General features: G+C 42.1%; 1 protein-coding gene across 1 annotated transcript; it reads right to left on the bottom strand.

Moving 5' to 3' along the window:
• Window positions 1-1,392: 1,392 nt before the first annotated feature.
• si:ch211-195m9.3 (uncharacterized) lies at window positions 1,393-22,184 on the bottom strand. Its single transcript, XM_061216335.1, has 11 exons — window positions 22,082-22,184; window positions 19,813-19,847; window positions 19,520-19,560; window positions 17,910-18,049; window positions 16,977-17,080; window positions 11,550-11,779; window positions 8,030-8,322; window positions 7,150-7,212; window positions 6,575-6,826; window positions 2,376-2,426; window positions 1,393-1,547 (listed from the first exon to the last, which is right to left on the bottom strand). The coding sequence occupies exons 1-11, from the start codon at window positions 22,140-22,142 to the stop codon at window positions 1,393-1,395; spliced, it is 1,425 nt and encodes a 474-aa protein (XP_061072319.1). The 5' UTR covers window positions 22,143-22,184.
• Window positions 22,185-22,573: the final 389 nt, after the last annotated feature.

Below are 22,573 nucleotides of genomic sequence, written 5' to 3'. Positions count from 1 at the left end.
ATTTGACCACCCCTCCAGGTTAATTTATGGCACTGCCGCCTGGTTCAAACATATGATTTGGCATAAAAGCAAGGAAGACAGACCAATCTGGGAAGATTGCAACCGACTTCCCGCGCGGTACACATTCTCTATCTGTATGTAGCAGGAAGATCGCAATCGACTTCCCACACATTGCACGTTGTCCTAGGTATGTATAGGGGAAGATCGCATTCGACTTCCCACGCTGCATATTCTGCGTATGTACATGTGTAGCAGATGTATAGGGAAGACCGTAACCGGCTTCCCACGCTATGTACGTTCTGTGTTTGTGTGTAGCCAAAGCAGGCTAGGTATGATTATTTACTCTATCTCTATTCTTAATTTGTGTATTTTGTAATTGACTATTGTATCTAAAGCTAATAACCTGCCTGCCTGTGAATATATTATTTTGTTTGTAACTTGCGTGATCTCCATGACTCTAATTCATCTTGTACCCTTTCAGCCTAAATTACGACTGAATACTTAGGGTTGACCAAAGACCAACTGATCAGTGGCTTGGTACTCTTGTGGTGTTTCCAAGCTGGGAAAGGCAGCCAAGTTCAGCCTGTAAAAAGGATTGGTGGTGCATGGCTCTTGTAATTTGATGCGAAGGGAACCCATGGGCGTTTCTACGCCGGTTCTTGTCATGTTAGCTCTAAGGAGCCCTCTAAATGCACGCCGACCTGGGCTCGCAACTATCATGTCAAATTTAATGCATGTATTGTGTTGGTTAGACCCTCAGCCTCTGAGTTCTCCACCGAACTGAGATTCAGCAATAATGCTAATCCCGGGAGCATATATTGAGTAATGGTGGCACAGGTAAGAGTCAAGTGTAATCACTCCCGAGGTTCGCGTATGTTTCAAAACCAAATTTCAAAATTATATCTTAAATGGAGTCAGATAATGAAGGTGAATATATTGGCCCTATTGTGGAGATTCTTAGTCAGCCCGGACCAGTAATGAGCGGAAGGCAGAGTGGTACTACTGTCTTTGTAACGTGGTTTATTTATTGGCTGATCCAGACTCTCCGCATAATGGTCATTATTATTTAACCCTACTAATCTTCTTCCAGAAGAACAAGCATGCAAATACCTTCGGCCCGCGCTAAATTCCGTCGTTGGGTTAGCGTGGGGTTTTACAATATGGAGGAGACCATCCTTCATGGAGATTCTGGTGGGTTTCCATGATCCCCGACACCAGCCGCTTCATCAAGGCTTGCAACACATGCGCCAGAAGCAAAGCATCTCACCAGGCCCCTGCTGGACTGCTTCAACCATTGCCGGTGCCCAGCCGACCCTGGGGCTACATCGGAGTGGACTTTGTGACCGGACTTCCCCTTTCCAAGGGCAACACCACCATCCGACTGTGGTGGACCTATTCAGCAAAGTGGCACACTTCATCCCCCTGGCTGGATTGCCCACTGCCGGTCCCGTTTCCGATAAACAGGTAGAATCTGTCCTTGGTTAACGGCGGGCAGCTGCAGTGGTCCAAGCGGAGCAAGTGGGTACCCGTCTCGGCCTCCATATTCCCTTCACGGATCCGTAGAACGTTCTTTACCACAACTTCACGGAAGCCATTATTTACTGCTGTAAAACCCCACGCTAACCCAACAACTGAATTTAGCGAGGGCTGAAGGTATCAGTGTGCTCGTCCTTCTGGTGTTGCTGAAAGAATACTAATAGGGTTCAAAATTAGTGGCCCCTATGCGGAGAGTCTAGATCAGCTAATAACTAAACCATGATACAAAGATAGGAGTACCACTCTGCCTTCTGCTCTTTACTGGTCCGGGCTGACCAAGAATCTCCACAATAGGGTCAATATATTCTCCTTCGTTTATCTGACTCCATTTGAATAACAATTTAGATTAGTTGTCCACCTTTAGTGGATGTCTTATTTATAATTTTGACTTGATCGCTATAGGAATCCTGTACTGAGAAGAACTCGCTGAACAATCCTCTGCTGGTACCACAGCATGTCACATCGCGCGTTATGTGCACGTCTCACGAATATACGAGTATATCTGTTTACAGCCTAGGGACTCAAGCAGACCAACATAGCTACGGCTGTGGTCAGGGCCTAGCAGGAAGTATTTCCTCCCAACCTCTCTGTGCAGTAAAGAATGTGGTGTATGCTTCTGTGTTAAATTACTTTACAGCCACATATTCCACAATACCAGAGGAAGCCAGCAAGCTGACCACCCTGAGTGATAATGCCAGATGTTAATAATTTCCGCCTTACACTGCCATACACCATTACAGTTTACGAGCAATTCCAATTGAAGTAATATCCAGTCCCATACCAATGAGTCACCATTTATTCAATCAGTAAATGTTCACCATATGTTTCAGCCACCTTACCCTCCGCCTCCACCCTCCATGTGAGCCGGCCAAAGTCAGCTTTGGCAGGACCTGTAACAGGACATTGTTTGCAATACAAATGGATACTCATGGTGGTATGTTTCGGTAAGGTGGACTGCCTTGACTCCATATGATTTCAGAAACCCTCTTGTTCATGTTCTATTTGAATGTGTTATTTTGAACAAAATAAAATTTTGTTTTAGGGGAAAAAAAAAAAAAAAATTCTAACATAGATCTCTACAGGTCAGTTTTGACCCATAACACCACACATCTCACTATGGTTCATAATGTAAAGTTAACACAAGAAAACGAAAACACAAGCAGTTCTAGGAAAGTGTGTTCTAATATAAGTCCTCATCAGCTAAATCAGCTAAAATAATTGCCCCTTGACTTCACTATAGGAGATATAATTAGTTTTAGTTTTTTTAATGAAAACGAATGGTATATTGTAAGGTAAATTTTTGAAAATAAGAAAAAAGTGATTGTATGGTTATGAATGGATAGTGAGTTGGATGATTTTTTTTGCACATTCACGCCTGTTTTCTGTTCTGGTTCCTCAGTGGTGGAATGACTTGCCTACCACTGTCAGGACAGCAGAATCCCTCCCCCTATTTCGACGCAGACTCAAAACCCACCTTTTCAAACTCTACCTTAGTCCTCCCTCCTGATTTCCCCCCCCCCTCCTTTCTGTTATCCCTATCCTTGTCTAACCCCCCCCAAAAACAAATAATAAAAAATGACGACTATGTTTAGAGCAGCATTCCATGTGTATTTTCCTAGTTCTGGATGTGATGCTTTGACTTATGGTAGAACCTATGCACTTGTAAATCGCTTTGGATTAAAAGCGTCTGCCAAATGACAAAAATGTAAAATGTAATGTAAATAATATAGATTATAATTACCACTCAAGCTTGATTATAGTTGTTCTGCATTGCTCTTTCTTCAACAGCCCGTAGATATTTTGTGAAGCGAAATTCCAAGAGGCTACTCTAACGTCTAAAAGCTCACTCCTTATATATCCTTAAACTTGTATAAAAGTGTACCTTTTTTGATAAGAAATGTCCTCAGTATACCGAGTGGGAAGACACTTATCTCTTATGCAACTTTTTTAATGAGTATATTCATCACTTTTATCTGTCTCACTGTCGTTTCCCCATACCTTAAAGGGATTTTCCCAACACTTTATTTCATATACCCCTCCAGTAGGGAGTTTCCACCATCTCATTATACGAGTGGGAAAACACTAGCTCTTATGTAACTTTTTGACTGAGCATGTTCATCACTGTTATTTGCCTCATTTTCATAATCTCTCCTTGGACTCTCTCCAAACTTTGACGTCATACAAGCCAGCAGTAAGTGCCTTCCACCAGCTCAATACATTCTTCAGGTGCTCTTTTTTTGTGGTGCCTTAAGGAATCTACAAAGGACATCCAATTAATAGCCAAGTGTAATTCATCACCCAACTCCTCTACAGTCAGTCCTTTGAATCTATCCAATAAATTATCAGATTATCATTTCCCCATCATCTATATTGTTTTCCTCATCTTTTTGCTTTAACCAGGCATTATGCTCCTCCCCTGTAGGGTTGGGGTATTCCCCGACTGCTCGCTCAGCATGTTGAATCTCCTCCAAGGTCATGCTGGAACTCATTCTATGCATGGCCTCAGTCAGACCTTTAACCTTGCTCCTTAGTACTCTAAATCTAAGTCCCCCGACTTCAGACTCCTCTGAATTAGGGCTGCTCATTAGCATATTTTTCCTCTTACGGGCGTTCTTGCTACTACCTCAATGGCGTGTGCGAGGGGTTAACAATGCATTCCTGTCTAACCCATCCCTGTCAATCTCTCATCAGGCGGGGCCGGGTCCTCGACATTTGGGTCAAATTTGACCCGTTAACACAAAAGGTGCATGCAGCTTTCTAACACATTAGGAGCGACATACAATACCAAATTACTTTACATTTTGCACCCTATAATTATAATCTGGAACGGTGCCATAATATACTACACATGAAATGTATTGAGCCAACAGTCAATCATCTGAACAAAATAATTAATATAAGTTTTATTACCAACTCCTACTCAATATCTACATTATTGCCTTATTCTTGCTCTAGCCTAAGTGCATTTGTATGGATGTGTTGCTGATTTTCAATGCAGTGTGTCTGTCAATGCAGGTTCCAGTAACAGCAGAATCAGGCAATACAAAAATGGACCCTATTCTACTTTCACCTATCAGAGCCCATAGAATTCCACACACAAATGAACAAAGATGTTTTTAATTATTTCATTTTTTTTGTAAGCAAATTACAAACAGGAAGCAGTGGCTTTTGTGATGCATTATACGGTGGCTGTCATAATGTCATTGTAGCCAAGAACTGTTCACTTGCACCTACTTCTCTGTCCACCTCCATGTTTGGCCCAAAGACAGACAGACAGGAAGCAGTGGCTTTTTTTTTTTGCTTTTTATTTTACAACTTTGTTTATTGGATTTTCTGCACAATCGACATTCACAAAAGAATGTCTTCTTTCAAAGAGAGCTTTATTAAATAAGCAATAAACACATTTATTTTGTTTTGTTTTTTGTTTATTTTGGTTTTCACTTGCACAGTCCAACCCCTGAAAAAGGGTGCTGTCTGCAGTCAATTGTCTTATACAGTAGAATGTGTCCTACACAATGTTGTAAGAATACATACATTTTTGGTGAAGACAGTACTTTATACTGTAGCCTATAACGGGAAGCAAACTTTCCACTTAGTGTGTATTCATCCAGTGAGCAGTGGTGCTGCCTACCTGTGCATCACAGTGGAAGTAGAAGACTGTGTAATAGGCTACAGTACAAATTGAAAAAATAATTTTAAATAATAATTTATTTTCTACCTGGAAATACAATACCATACTCCAGACGGCATGTCATTTAGCACGTTGTCTGATTAGTAAAAGTAGCATCACATCATTTGTTCAAATCACTATGAATATTGAGAGGTATTTACCATTCTACATCATCACAAAACACCACAAACAGAGTGAAAGGGAAACTTGAGTAAAAATTTGTAAATGACACCGTTGATAAATGATAACAGAAATCTGCTGCATTGTTATCTAAATCGCAGGAGATTTAACAAATGCCCCAAGGATAGTTATGTAGCACATATGATACAACCAAACAGTTCGGCCTATAAATCTATTAAGCACAAGCCTGCTAATTTCCAGGAGGTTCAATGAATATTTGATAGGTCATTATAAATAAGCATTGAAAATAAAATGCTTGGTTAAGAACTTGCCTTACATTAAAGAATCCATTCTGCCCACTTGCTAATGTTAACTAGAGTTAACGATAACGTTTTTTTTTTCATTTAGAACGTTCAATTAGCCACAGTCAAGTTAGCATTGTGTTTTTCCATGATAAGTCTATTGGTCGAAATGCAGAATTTTGAGGTCTAATTCCAATGTAATAAAACATACAGTCATGAAATTAGAAAAAAGTATGCATGCTTCTGAATTATGGTCATTATTAGTCATCTTGTGTTGGGATCCGTTGTATTTAAATTAAGCTATTTGTAGCTACGTTTTTAATGGTATCCATAATCGGTAGTTGGCGAGCCCGTTGCCATGGTAGTCGACCTGCGAAATGGCATTGGTTTTGAAACAGGTGAGATATTGTGGTTCAGAATATGATGTTTTGAATGGAAGTGCTAACCAACACAAACATATAGTGAGAAAGTCAAGCAGTGCAGAAACCAAACCCCCAAAATCTTGAGATACCCCTACCCGTGGTAGAACAAAACAGACAACTATAAGATGTCTATAGTTAGACATATAAGACTATATTTTAACATTATTTTGCTTTAGGATGTATGGACACACCTGTTGACCATCTGTGCAAATATGAAGTAAATCCAACCAGTAAGTAGAACATGACATGGGATTGACTTGGTACTCCCTCTTTGACTGAAGGTGTTTTTTGCCTATGTGGTCAGCACTAAAGGCACTTATATAGCATATGAAGTAGCTTTGACTGTAAAACACCCCACTTCTTGATGCACAATCACATCCCTTTCCTCCAGTTATAAAAAAAAAAAAAAAAAGGGAATGGCATCCTATACTGGGAAGTTCAAACAGTCACAAAAATGGCTCATAAAAAAGTTAGTCTAACAAACTTTAGCTAACAGGTTACATTTCCAAGATGAGCTAACTGACACCTGGACAGCAGGTCATGCACCTGAAAGACTGGGGTGACCAGGTCAGAGATGATCATTCTGTCGGTCCCGTTTCCGATGAACAGGTAGAATCTGTCCTTGGTTAACGGCGGGCAGCTGCAATGGTCCAAGCGGAGCAAGTGGGTACCCGTCTTGGCCTCCATATTCCCTTCATGGATCCATAGGACGCTCTTTACCACAACTTCACGGGAGCCATTTTCTACTGCCATGCTCTCCACCGACCCTGTGAGTACTGGAGTGCACATACATGACACCATTACAGTTTACCAGCAATTCCAATTGAAGTAATATCCAGTCCCATACCAATGAGTCACCATTTATTCAATCAGTAAATGTTCACCATATCTTTCAGCCACTTTCAGCACAATAAATTGAATTGGGAAATTGAAACCGTTTAAGGGGCGTTTCAGTTTTCTGTAAATTAAACTACCAAACAAACTCTGCATGTTCATGTGGCCCTGTATCCTTCAAGACACAACATTCCCTCACGTGAAAAAACACACACTTTGTAAAGCCATTTTGACAGTAAGTGTAAAGTCATATAAGAGACATTACCATTTTTAAGGTCACAGGTGTTCAGGTTGTCAAAGGTTATAAGCTCACAGTGCCCAGGATTCTCTGTGGAGGCAAAGACACTTGGTTGGAGTGACACTGACAACTAAGACAGACTCAAGCAGAACAGTCAGACACAGACCGGAGAGACAGACACAGACAGAACAGACAGACAGACGTTGACAGGAGAGACAGACACAGACAGAACAGCCAGCCACGCAGACAGGACAGACAGACACAAACAGGAGAGACAGACGCAGGCAGGACTGACAGACACAGGCAGGCCAGACAGACACAGACAGGAGAGACAGACACAGACAGAACAGACAGACAGACGTCGACAGGCCAGACAGAAACAGACAGGACAAACAGACACAGACAGGAGAGACAGACGCAGGCAGGACTGACAGACACAGGCACGCCAGAAAGACATGGACAGGAGAGACAGACACAGGCAGAACAGCCAGCCATGCAGACAGGACAGACAGACACAAACAGGAGAGACAGACGCAGGCAGGACTGACAGACACAGGCAGGCCAGACAGACACAGACAGGAGAGACAGACACAGACAGAACAGACAGACAGACGTCGACAGGCCAGACAGAAACAGACAGGACAAACAGACACAGACAGGAGAGACAGACGCAGGCAGGACTGACAGACACAGGCAGGCCAGACAGACACAGACAGGAGAGACAGACACAGACAGAACAGACAGACAGACGTCGACAGGCCAGACAGAAACAGACAGGACAAACAGACACAGACAGGAGAGACAGACGCAGGCAGGACTGACAGACACAGGCACGCCAGAAAGACATGGACAGGAGAGACAGACACAGGCAGACATGCTCAGGCATGGCCTCGGCCTCCAGACTGACCCTGTGGCCGGATGCCAGGGGCTGTGTGGAGGCGCCCCGCGCAGCAAGAGTGCTGGGAAGTGTTGTAGTACAGGTGTCCACAGCAGGAGAAGCCGTCCCTCCGGCGGTACATCAGCTGCTCGTGGGTCGAGGCGCAGCACTCCTGCAGGGTCTCGTCAGTGATTAGGAGGGCCCCACAGCAGCGAGAGCCAGGAGCGCTGCTGTGGAGGTGGCCAGAGCAGCACTTCTTTTTGGGGTCATTGTGGTCGTAGTACTGGACTCCACAGCAATCCATTCCCCACTTCTCTGGCCATCTTCAAAGAAACAAATAAATATATGCTCAGAGTGGATGATAATAATAATAATAATAATAATAATAATAATAATAATAATAATAATAAATCGATAAATAAATAAATAATAATAACAATAAGGCAGAACAGGCAGACACAAATTCTCATAATTTCTGCTTTTTTATGGACTGAAAAGGGCCCATAAGGTCTGGAGGAACATTACTTCAGACTCAGTGGCACACTCATCCAGAGCAATGTACACATCATTTTTCATAGTATCCGTTTATACAACAGGTTACTTAGTGAAGAGGGAACAACAGAGCTGAACCTTCAACCTTTGTGTTACAAACCCAGTACCAAATCACAGTGCTACAGTGCGTAGTGGCAAAGGTACATGACTGAGACCCGCAAGGTCGGTGGTTTGATCCCCAGTGTAGCCACAATAAGATCCGCACAGCCGTTGGGCCCTTAACCCTGCACTTCTCCAGGGGAGGATTGTCACCTGCTTAGTCTAATCAACTGTAAGTCACTTTGGATAAAAGTGTCAGCCAAATGACATGTATTGGATGTCTGAACCTCCACCACACCTAGCTGAGTCCATCTATATATATCGCACATCTTTATTTTATATCTAGCATTTCATATTTTTTTGTTAGTATTTAGCATGAGTATGTTAATATGCTGCTATTTTAAATGTACTTTTAGCCGTCACGCATTTTTCATGTATACTTACACCTGCTGTATTTTGCAAGCTAACAAGTGGTTGTAGCCTTCCCCTCCAATCAGGGACAAATTTAGACCTGGGACACCCGGTCAGTGACTAATCAGTAATAAATAATTTAACGGTCAGGTCGAAGCCACCATTACCACTGGCCCCTCTCCTGAACTTACAAAGGAGCTGGCACAGATTATGTATTTGGGCAGTCCTTGTTGCAAGATAAGGCAAGCGCATGTTGAATATGAAAACGTTGACAAGGAAAAGGTACGAGAAGTCCTTCCACACATGTTTTTATATTATTACTGAACAAGGGCATGAGACAAGAGTTCCTTTGTCAAACCCATATACGCAGTGTCATCTTCCCAGGCAACAATTAAATGAAGGTGTGGGCATGCATTCCGTTCTTCTTACAGAGGCAACTCCCAAATCATACTTGCAAGCGGAACAATTCTGGCACATAACAGCAGCCAGTCTACTGTATTTCCTTCACTGACAGGAAGCCATGGTCAGATGTAAAAAAAACCCAGAAAAGATGAATACGTGTTGCTGCTGGTGTTCGAGGAAACAAAGGCAGGCTTGTAAACAACACAGGCCTAGACATCAGGACATAACGTTGGTCTGAAGAAATGTGGCATGAAACTGGAATGAAACCTAAATACACTGAGGGTGTCACCCAGAAACTGGGTGGACCGGGACTCAGTGAATTCCATCTGCACACTTCTCTCAGCAGCCCTCAAAAGCCCTCAAAAGCCCTCTAAAATCTCACAGCACTAAATCCCTTAGTGTTTCTAAGCCCTCTAAAATTTCCCTCAGGATGAATAAAGTATCTATCTATCTATCTATCTATCTATCTAAAAACATCTTGTGAGGAAGTTCACAAGTTCAGTTGCAATATACCGTGACCAAGACGCAGTTCCGAATCAAATGTGATATTACTCTAAATACAAAACTGTCTAATAAATGTAAAATACACAAAGAGACCTGTGAGTGTACTATACTGTGAGTTTTCCATTTTTGAAAATATGATTTATCAGTCTACTGAAAATATGATTTATCAGTCTACTGTATTTCCTTCACTGACAGGAAGCCATGGTCATCCACAAAAACATTTAACAGATTTAAGAAAAACCAGAAAAGATGAATACGTGTTGCTGCTGGTGTTCGAGGAAACAAAGGCAGGCTTGTAAACAACACAGGTCTAGACATCAGGACATACCATTGGTCTGAAGAAATGTCTGGAAACTGGAATGAAACCTAAATACACTGAGGGTGTCACCCAGAAACTGGGTGGACCGGGACTCAGTGAATTCCATCTGCACACTTCTCTCAGCAGCCCTCAAAAGCCCTCTAAGCCCTCTAAAATCTCACAGCACTAAATCCCTTAGTGTTTCTAAGCCCTCTAAAATTTCCCTCGGGATGAATAAAGTATCTATCTATCTATCTATCTATCTAAAAACATCTTGTGAGGAAGTTCACAAGTTCAGTTGCAATATACCGTGACCAAGACGCAGTTCCGAATCAAATGTGATATTACTCTAAATACAAAACTGTCTAATAAATATAAAATACACAGAGAGACCTGTGAGTATACTATACTGTGAGTTTTCCATTTTTGAAAATATGATTTATCAGTCTACTGAAAATATGATTTATCAGTCTACTGTATTTCCTTCACTGACAGGAAGCCATGGTCATCCACAAAAACATTTAACAGATTTAAGAAAAACCAGAAAAGATGAATATGTGTTGCTGCTGGTGTTCGAGGAAACAAAGGCAGGCTTGTAAACAACACAGGTCGTGTGCTATGCACGATTATACTGTAAATGATGGGAAACAACATTCCAGTAGGACCTGGGTTGAAAAAAAAAGTGAACATATGCTTTAACTCTGAGGATGGAAAGTTCCCTTCTGGGACAAGTATTCACAAAGAAGGTCATTATAAATGCTATTCAATGGCTACACTGTGTTTTTTCATTCAAAACTACAGCACCATATCATTACTTACAACAGTGTGAAATAATTCCACCACCTTAATGCACAACTGCGATGCGCATTACCTTACCTTACATGACATTACATTAATGCCATTTGGCATTATCCAGAGCGACGTACAGTTGATTAGACTAAGCAGAAGACAAACCTCCCCTGGAGCAATGCAGGGTTAAGGGCTTTGCTCAAGGGCCCAACGGCTGTGCGGATCTTATTGTTGCTACACCGGGATTAGAACCACCGACCTTATGGGTCCCAGTCATTTATCTTAACCATTACGCTACAGGCCACCCTGTGGCGTGTGCATACCTTGGACACTACTCTCCTGTGATAATATGAAGAAGGATTTATATATTCTGTGCTTTCTGCAGACACCCTCTTACTTTTTACTGCTTCTTAAAAAAAGGTTTGTTTTGTATTGAATTATGAAAACAGATTCATTAATAATAATAATTCATTATGAACACATATGTGAATGACTGACATGGACGCTCTCCGGCCTGTTCGACAGTAGGATATTTTTGACGGAAGCAGAAGCTACCTGTGTCCAGCGCAGCACAGGTCCCTAGCAGGGTAGTAGGTCTGGTGTCCACAGCAGTGCAGGCCTGGCTGTGGGTGCAGAATGGAATTGCATTGAGTGTCCAATGCCCGGTGGTGAATCCTGCTCCCGATGCACATCACTTCCATCATATTGCTTCCCAGCGGGTGAAGGACTCCATCACAGCACAGCTCTTTTTGGTCCATCACACTGTATGACTTCTCCCCACAACACTGTGGAAGAGAGACCCACAGCTCAGAGAGCAACACACTGGCTAAACACACACACACACACACACACACACACACACAGGCATTCACAAACACAGATAAACATATATGTACACAAACACACACACACACACACACACAGGCATTCATAAACACAGATAAACATACAGTGGTGTGAAAAAGTGTTTGCCTCCTTCCTGATTTCTTATTTTTTTGCATGTTTGTCACACTTAAATGTTTCAGATCATCAAACAAATTTAAATATTAGTCAAAGACAACACAAGTAAACACAAAATAGTTTTTAAATGAGGGTTTTTATTATTAAGGGAGAAGTTCAATTTCTCTAGCCACACCCAGGCCTGATTACTGCCACACCTGCTCTCAATCAAGAAATCACTTAAATAGGACCTGCCTGACAAAGTGAAGTAGACCAAATTATCCTCAAAAGCTAGATCATGCCGAGATCTAAAGAAATTCAGGAACATAAATGAGAAAGAAAGTAATTGAGATCTATCAGTCTGGAAAAGGTTATAAAGCCATTTCTAAAGCTTTGGGACTCCAGCGAACCACAGTGAGAGCCATTATCCACAAATGGCGAAAACATGGAACAGTGGTGAACCTTCCCAGGAGTGGCCGGCCGACCAAAATGACCCCAAGAGCGCAGCGACGACTCATCCAAGAGGTCACAAAAGACCCCACAACAACATCCAAAGAACTGCAGGCCTCACTTGCCTCAGTTAAGGTCAGTGTTCATGACTCCACCATAAGAAAGAGACTGGGCAAAAATGGCCTGCATGGCAGAGTTCCAAGACGAAAACCACTGCTGAGCAAAAAGAACATTAAGGCTTGTCTTAATTTTGCCAGAAAACATCTTAATGATCCCCAAGACTTTTGGGAATATACTCTGTGGTCTGACGAGACAAAAGTTGAACTTTTTGGAAGGTTTGTGTCCCATTACATCTGGCGTAAAAGTAACACCGCATTTCAGAAAAAGAACATCATACCAACAGTAAAATATGGTCGTGGTAGTGTGATGGTCTGGGGCTGTTTTGCTGCTTCAGGACCTGGAAGACCTGGAAGAAGTCCTGACCTGAATCCTATTGAGATGCTGTGGCATGACCTTAAAAAGGCAGTTCATGCTCGAAAACCCTCCAATGTGGCTGAATTACAACAATTCTGCAAAGATGAGTGGGCCAAAATTCCTCCACAGCGCTATAAGAGACTCATTGCAAGTTATCGCAAACGCTTGATTGCAGTTGTTGCTGCTATGGGTGGCCCAACCAGTTATTAGGTTTAGGGGGCAATCACTTTTTCACACAGGGTCATGTAGGTTTGGATTTTTTTTCTCCCTTAATAATAAAAACCTTCATTTAAAAACTGCATTTTGTGTTTACTTGTGTTGTCTTTGACTAATATTTCAATTTGTTTGATGATCTGAAACATTTAAGTGTGACAAACATGCAAAAAAATAAGAAATCAGGAAAACACTTTTTCACACCACTGTATATGTACACAAACACACACACACACACACACACAGGCATTCATAAACACAGATAAACATATATGTACACACATGCACACACACAGACACACACACTATTACTGTCACATAAAAAAATTGCACCCACAATAACTCAGAGCCCAATGAGAACTGCCTTGACAGATTCCTCACACTGTAAAATACCATTTACCAAGCAAAACCTTTTCTCAGAATTTATGCAAATGTGAATGTGATATGAAATGTAATATCAAAATTATACAAATCTCTTTTGAGTAAAAAATAAATACATTTTGGGCATTTTCTATTTCAACTTTATCATTTGGTCATTTTCGGTGTGGAAAGTTGGAAAGAATAGCAAAGCTGTAATCTGTTTGTCGACCTTTGCATGATATATGTCATTGTATTCATGCTGTAGAAACTCCATTAATCCACTTGCATTTACTAAAATTAACATTATATTATCATTGCTTACTGATCAACATTGCCCAAATAAGCATATTTCAACCAAAAGCAAATCCCTGATACAGACAGAAGAAAATATATACATCACTTTCATTCACATGCTTGCACATAAAATGTCAATTTATATATGAATAGGCACACATTATTGTACACACACTTTCTTCAGGAACACATGCAAAATGTACTGACATATTTGTACTGTATGTCTACACACCACCACACTCCCCGCCCCAGACACACACACACAGAAAACCTGTGAGTTTGGTGAACAGGACCCAGCTGCAAAATAGACCAAAATGCAGCTTTCACACATGAACAGTCCATGTACACCCACACACTGAGAGATGCACAAGTACTCACACACGTCCATGCACATACTCCACACACGCCCAGCACATACTGCACACACGCATACAAATGACAGAAATACACTTAAGCATACACAAATAAATTAATTTGCACAAACGACACACATTTGCACACGCACGACTGCACACACACACACACATACACACACATAAGTCAATTTAGCTCACTCACCTACAGACCAGTAATCTCAGTGCTCAAACTGCAGTTCAGTTGTTAGAGCAGAGAGCTAAATGCAGCCCCACTGTCTGACGTCTCCCTCTTATGTACTTACTGCGCACTACACACACACTCATAGACACACACACTCACCGACACACACACTCACCGACACACACACACACACCCATAGACACACACACTCACAGACACATATATACAGTACACATACAACCACAAACAGACATTTACAAACAGAAAGATCAGCCATTGAATTTAGATTCCGTAGGCACAGGGGGTTTAGGAAATGTTTATTGTAGCTTCAGCTTTCCTGCTGAAAAAAATAAAAATAAAATACAACCAGGACTGTGTCTACAAGGCTGTGCAGGACAATTAAGCACAGTACAAACCTTTCTGAATTGGCTAGGCCGATGAGAAACACAAATAAATGTTTGTCATCTATGGTGAACTGCATAGGGCAGGCCAGCTGCTCAAATGTGAATGGTCGCTAAAGAGTTTTTCTTACATAGAGCTTGACTTATATCGGGTGGTTTTTCAGGCGATTTCCAATGGCCTGAATATATAAACCATGAATATATACAAGTAAAAAAATGAAACAAGCAATTACTTCTCTTGATGCTAGAGCTCCCCCTTGTTTCAATTCAGGATCTGCACCCTTGGGCCTGATTCTAATTGTAATGTATTATGATGATGAAAATTGATTTTAAAAGAGGTCAACAAGATGTTGTTTTCTGGAACAGATTGAATGGTAGTGACACCTAGAAGTCCCGCCAAGAAGCCAGGCTTCAGGGTTTGCTGGTACAGAAGTTAGACAGTAACACAACATCATCGCTGCTGAAGTTCAGAGGCCTTAAAAACAATCAGTCATTGCTTTTGATGACAACTACTGCCAACAATAGTTAATAAACACTACTGTCAACACACAATGCAAATCTCTGTTTAATTTTATGAGTGCATGTTAGTCTACCTGCTAACTAACATGGGTAGTTTAAAAGCATTTGTTTCCTTCGCATGACAGAATATAGGCAATACTAGCTAGCAGGGTCAATAACTTTATAGTTTATGTACATAAAACCAAAGTAAATTTAATACACTAGTATGCTAGACAACCCCATTTCTTGTGTTTTTAAAGTCCATCCATCCATCCATCCATTATCTGAACCTGCTTATCCTGAACAGGGTTGCAGGGGGACTGGAGCCTATCCCAGCATACATTGGGCGAAAGGCAGGAATACACCCTGGACAGGTCGCCAGTCCATCACAGGGCACACACACCATTCACTCACACACTCATACCTGCGGGCAATTTAGACTCTCCAATCAGCCTAACCTGCATGTCTTTGGACTGTGGGAGGAAACCGGAGTACCCGGAGGAAACCCACGCAGACACGGGGAGAACATGCAAACTCCACACAGAGAGGCCCCGGCCGACGGGGATTCGAACCCAGGACCTCCTTGCTGTGAGGCGGCAGTGCTACCCACTGCGCCATCCGTGCCACCGTTGTTTTTAAAGTCAGTAGACAATATTTTGTGTTCCACCCTTAGAATGTCACGTAAAGTTTCAAGTAGACTTGAAATTCATTTTAATTGCAGGATTTGGCATGACTTCTGTGGATATTTCCTAGTTTTTGTTCTTTTTTCATGTCCAAGTGCTCCCATGCAGCTTGATGAGGTCATCATACAGACGCTGGGCAAGACTGAATTTGTGTTATGCCTGGAACATATTCACACAGCCTGTAGATGACAACTGTTTAAAAAAAAACATGCTATCCATCTTCTATTTCTAAAGGCTCTTGTTTATGTGGTTTATATGCTTTTGTTCAGCATAAATATCCAAACATCAGCAATTCAGCATATGCATTCAGTTGGCACTTTATTAGGTATTTATTAGCACATTTTTAGACTTCTTTTTTTAGTCTTCTGCTGCTGCTGTAGCCGATCCACTTAAGAGATTTGACTCATCGTATGTTCAGAGACGCTTTTTTACATTACATTACATTATTGGCATTTGGCAGACGCTCTTATCCAGAGCGACGTACAGTTGATTAGACAATCCTCCCCTGGAGCTATGCAGGGTTAAGGGCCTTGCTCAAGGGCCCAACGGCTGTGCGGATCTTATTGTGGCTACACTGGGATTAGAACCACCGACCTTGTGTGTCCCAGTCATTTGCCTTAACCACTACGCTACAGGCCGCCCTACATGCTTTTCTGCATACCACTGTTGTAATGCATGGCTAATTGCATTAATGTCACCTTACTGTCAGCTTTGACCAGTTTGGCCATTCTCCTCTGACCTCTCTCATTAGCAGTTTACATTCCACAGTAAAAGTCACTTAGATCACATTTATTACCAATTCTGACATTTGGTCCGAAAAACAACTGAATCTCTTGACGAGATATGCACGCTTTTATCCATTTAGTTGCTGCCACATGATTGGCTGATTAAATATTTGCATTAACAAGCTGGTGTACAGGTCTACCTAATAAAGTGCTCAGAGTGTATATTGCTGCCTAAATCAACATTGTAATGCACCCTTAAACCATAATACATACCTACACACACACAGCAGGTAAAACACAAATACATGTAAAGACATGTAAACAAAGTGGAAAGAGTGTTACTGAAACACAGAGGCTTCTTTGTCCTTAGTTTCGTTGACAGGAAAAATAAAATGGGGCAGGGCTTACTTGGTTTTGATTCGGGTCATCTTTTCTGGTCACCGTGCCGCCACAGCAGTTTTGGATTCTGGGATCATACCCCACGAAGCCACAGCATCGCCCCTGGAACACGCCTGTGGGAAGGGAGAGGGGAATGAAGGGTGGGGGTTGCTATGGTAAGTAAACATAATCCGACGCTGACAGGAGAGGAAGGGCTTGGGGCGAGGGAGGAAGAGAGTGTGGGGGCGGTGAATGGTGTTCACGAAACCATTTTATTTGTGGTATGTCATTTCCAAGCTGTGTTAAGAAAAGCGGTGATATTTAAGGGTTTTAAAAGGGTTTTAACACAGTGAACTACAGGGAATTCTTCAGGGTTCGGTTAGCAGGAGCCTTTGACTGTGGTACATACATCTATTCAGACAAGTGCTCATTCAGAGCTGAATGTTACTTTTTTAATATTAAAATGCCAATTATGGGGCCTGTCTTTCTACCGAATCTATAGTCCAGAATTTTTCTTGTGTGTGAAGACACTGCCCATAGCTCCCTATTCTTGAACGCATTTGACAACAGGTACAATCCTCTTCTGTAGCCAGAATTATTCTAAATCGTACTAAAGGCCCAACCCCTATGAGTCAATCTCAAACTTAATTTGTCAGTGGTAAACTGCTAATTCCTTGCATATGTTACCGTCTACCATCAGGGCCGTTTTCCTGTTTCACGAATGCCATAGGCTTGCTCTTGTGGAGGTTTTCTGTTGTAACAGTTGCCATAGGCTTGCTCTTGTGGGGGGGTTATCTGTTGAACAGTTGTTTGTGAAATGCATAATACAAATACATTTTGATTTGATTTTGCAAGAGTTTGTCAAAAGATAAATAAATTCTGCCAATCCAACTTTTGAGCAGGTATGAGTGATCAGAGGAGAATCTGTTCTTGGGAATGGGGCCGGGCTCTGCACTGTAATACCTGGGGTATGAGTGAGGTGGCCTTCACAGCAGGTATAATTAAGGCCGTAAGCCCTTCCGCTGTGGGACGTCTGGTTGATGCAGCAGAGTTCCACTTGTGGGTCGTATGTGCAGTCAAAACCGCAGGGTTGCTTCCAAGCACTGTCAATGGCACACACGCACACGTACACACACATACACATACACATGCGATCACACACACGCACATGCACACACACACACACACGCGAACATGCACACACACATGCACACACAAACACGCACACATACCAGTTCAATCAAACCTCATTAATTAAAAGCTGGCATGACAACAAAAAGCATAGTGGTTTGGGAAGCATTTAATGTTCTTAAATATAGTATAAAGCCTCTGCTTCTGCAACAACAGGAGCTCAAAAGCTATATTGAAACAGCTGATAAGCATTTTTGAATGAACAGATGACTGAAACTTTGAGAAATAGCTGATTTACTGAAATTTGCGTAAAATAGACCAACCACAGCTGATTCCCATCTCAATCGAAGACATAGCCAGGTGTTGAATTTCTTTCAAGTACATGGACAAACACAGTAAAAATGGGACTTTTTGGATTGATTTTGTTCAATGTGGATACAGCCCAACAACACAAACGAGCAGAGAGAAAAAAAATGTCTGGACAAGGGAGAGGAATAGTTGGACGAGGGAGAGGAAGAGGGGCGGGGAGAGGAGTAGCTGAACCAGGCTAAGGGAGAAGGAGAGATGGGGGAGAGGAGTAAGAATGCGTGGTGGTGTTCAAAGGAGAGTAAGAGCTGTTGTCAGTGATGAAATAAGAGCTACCATCATAGACCATGTGGTTAAACCATGGTCTATCACAGAGAGGCTGGTGATAGAGTCCAGCCTAATTTTGGACGGTCAAACGTGGCTTCCATTATCCAGAATTTTCAACAAACCATCAGGTAAGTAATGCATTTCTCAAGGGCTTCTTCTATCAGTGCTGTTGCTATGTCCCACAGTAACTGCAGGCCACCAGTCCCAATGCTAATACATATATTGTATTTTTGTTCCTCTAAAGGAGGCAACGTCTTCCTCCCTCTGGGGGAAGAGCAAAGCTCCTCAGTGAAGACCAACAGCATGCCATAGGATTGGTCATTGCTGACAGTGCAATAAAACTGAGAGAAATTCAGACCTGAATTTTAGAGGAGAACCTAGTATTTCACAACGTGGAAAGCATCAGAGACTCATGGAGTTGGAGGCTAATCAGAACCCACATTAAATAATTTATGTACATTTATGTAAAAACACGTTGGCAGGAAAAGGGCCACCGTTGATGTGCTGGTCAGAGAGGAGCAAATATCACAATGTGTGCTGCAATCTCGAGTGCTGGTTTGGTCCTGCAGAAATGCCAGATCGGTTCCTACTACACTGAGCGCCTTCTTTTGTTTTTAGATGACCTCCACCAACAACTGGTGCCAGAAGCAGAAATGGAACAAATTAACTATTTGGCTAATTGTGCGATGTAGGTGTCTTGCTGTGTTGAGAAAAAGTATCTTAAGTATAGGTAAACGCTTGTTAGCAATTGTAAAAAACTGTGATGAGTTAAAACAAAGTAAAACATTTTTTTCAAATTAACAACTTACTTGTGACATGCTGGACGACGGGTGGAGATCTTGTCAGAGACCTGCTGGAGGCAGAAAGCAGTGTTAACTCAGGCTGGGTGAATGATGCCATTGCCACTCCTCTATTTTCAGTGGCTCATGGTTTCAGTAGCTGCAGTTCTTCTGACTTGCTGTCCAGATACGCAGATTTTGACTTTTTTTTTTTTTTACAATACTGGAGCTTTGCTGAACACTCTGCTCTACTATGACTCTGATCGTGGGTGTAGCTAGGAGCTGTTCCTCCCTGTCCTCCTCCAGAGCCCAGGAAAACATACCTGCTTGTTCACCCTCGATGGTTCCTGGGTCCTGGCTGGGGATTTTGCAGACACAAACACAAAAGAAATAGGTCCAAAAAGACACAATGGAGAAACATTCAGTATAAAATTCAGTATAAAAACACCAATCAAGATAGATTACATAAATCATACTTCTAATTAACATAAGCTATGTCATATTGAATAAACAAAGAAAGGGAATTTCAAAAGAATTACAAAGTCCAAACTCATTGTTGCTGAGAACTTCTACTTTGGATCACTACGCGATGTTTCCATCCATCCATCCATTATCTGAACCCGCTTATCCTGAACAGGGTCGCAGGGGGCTGGAGCCTATCCCAGCATACATTGGGCGAAAGGCAGGAATACACCCTGGACAGGTCGCCAGTCCATCGCAGGGCACACACACCATTCACTCACACACTCATACACTCATACACTCATACCTACGGGAAATTTAGACTCTCCGATCAGCCTGACATGCATGTCTTTGGACTGTGGGAGGAAACCGGAGTACCCAGAGGAAACCCACGCGAACACAGGGAGAACATGCAAACTCCACACAGAGAGGCCCCGGCCGACGGGGATTCGAACCCAGGACCTCCTTGCTGTGAGGCGGCAGTGCTACCCACTGCACCATCCGTGCCGCCTATGCGATGTTTGAAAGAAATTAAAATAAGTAAGGATTGAGCTTGGTCAATGTGACACATACAGTGGGAGCAATAATTATTTGATCCCTGCTGATTTTGTAGGTTTGCCCATTTACAAAGAATGGAACTGTGTAGAATTTTAATCATAGGTACATTTTAACATTGAGAGACAGAATATCACAAAATAATCCACAAGAACAACATCATATTAATTTTATAAATTTAATATCATATTTTCACATGAAATAAGTATTTGATCCATAGAACAATAGGACTTAATACTTGAGAAACCTTTGTTGGCAAGCACAGAGGTCAGACATTTGTTGTAGTTTTTTACCAGGACTGGCTAGGCCACTCCAGGACCTTAATATGCTTCTTTTTGAGCCACTCCTTTGTTGCCTTGGCCATATGTTTTGGGTCACTGTCATGTTGGAAGACCCATCCATGACCCATTTTCAGTGCTCTCACTGAGGGAAGGAGGTTGTCGCCCAAAATTTCCTGGTACATGGCCCCATTCATCCTCCCCTCGATACGGTGAAGTCGTCCTGTCCCCTTAGCTGAGAAACACCCCCAAAGCATAAGGTTTCCACCTCCATGCTTCACAGTGGGGATGGTGTTCTTGGGGTTGTACTCAGCATTTCTCTTCCTCCAAACACGGCGCGTCGAGTTGATGCCAAATAGCTCTATTTTGGTCTCATCTGACCACATCACCTTCTCCCAAGCCTCCTCTGGATCATCCAGGTGTTCTTTGGCAAACTTCCGACAGGCCTGTACATGTGCCTTCTTCAGCAGAGGAACCTTGCGCGCGCAGCAGAATTTTAATTCTTCACGGTGTAGTGTGTTACTGATGGTTCTCTTCGTGACTGTGGTCCCAACTGCATTCAGGTCTTTAACAAGCTCTTTCTGAGTAGTACTGGGCTGATCCCTGACCTTTCTCATGATCATTGATATCCCACGAGGCGAGAACTTGCGTGGAGCCCCAGACCAAGGGAGATTGGCGGTGACTTTGTGTTTGCTCCAACAGTTAACTTCTCACCAAGCTGCTTGCTTATTTTCTTGTAGCCCATCCCAGCCTTGTGCAGGTCTACAATTTTGTCCCTGATGTCCTTAGACAGCTCCTTTGTCTTGGCCATGGTGGAAACGTTCGAATCTGATTGATTGTGTGGACAGGTGTCTTTTATACAGCTACATAACAATGTCACGAGTTGACACAGGTGTTTTGGGTAATGAGTTGAGTTAAGGAGTGCTTCTTAATGGAAAACTAACTGGTCTGTGGGAGCCAGAATTATTGCTGATTGGTAGGGGATCAAATACTTATTTCATGCAAAAATACGAGAATAAATGTATAAAATGTATATGATGTTGTTATTGTGGATTATTTTGTGATATTCTGTCTCTCAATGTTAAAATGTACCTATGATTAAAATTCTACACAGTTCCATTCTTTGTAAGTGGGCAAACCTACAAAATCAGCAAGGGATCAAATAATTATTGCGCCCACTGCACGACAGACCTCCTTTCCGATATCCCTATTCCTCTCGTCTAACCCAAAAAAAATAAAAGGTTTTTAATGATTTGACAACATTTCACTGATAGCATTCAATTGTCAGCCAACCAACCTGTCCGATTTTGATGTTCATCGCTGCGGCAATTTTTGTGGTCGAGGGCCAGTATTTCCATGGTATCAGATGTGCAGCAGTTCACGCTCTTGTCAAACGATTTATTTCCACAGCAGGTATAGTTCTCAGACTGCTTTGGAACAACCACATCCAAGTCTTCGCCACAGCAGAGATGCGTATTCGTATCAATGCACTCTGCGGGAAAGGGTCACAAGGAGAACACCAAATAAGCATCCCGGCATTCCATTTCACTGTAACGTCTCCTCTCTTCTAGGCCAACTGTCAGAACTCTCATCAGTTGAAATGTCATCAGTTGATATGAAGGAAAAACAAATTTCCTCATCATACAGCTTACAGGTGAACAGGTCTGGCAGTTCATGATGCAGCAACATACAAAAAGTTTTGAAAAATGCAGTGTGGGTTTTTATCATTGTCTTTTGTCGTTTGGAATAGTATTCGCAACCAAATTTGAAATAGCATTTGAAAAATATT

The sequence above is a fragment of the Conger conger genome, chromosome 13 (genome assembly GCF_963514075.1).
Source record: "Conger conger chromosome 13, fConCon1.1, whole genome shotgun sequence".
Taxonomy (NCBI): Eukaryota; Metazoa; Chordata; class Actinopteri; order Anguilliformes; family Congridae; genus Conger; species Conger conger.
The sequence above is the reverse complement of the archived record's forward strand: the minus strand, read 5'-3'. Positions and strand labels throughout refer to the sequence as shown.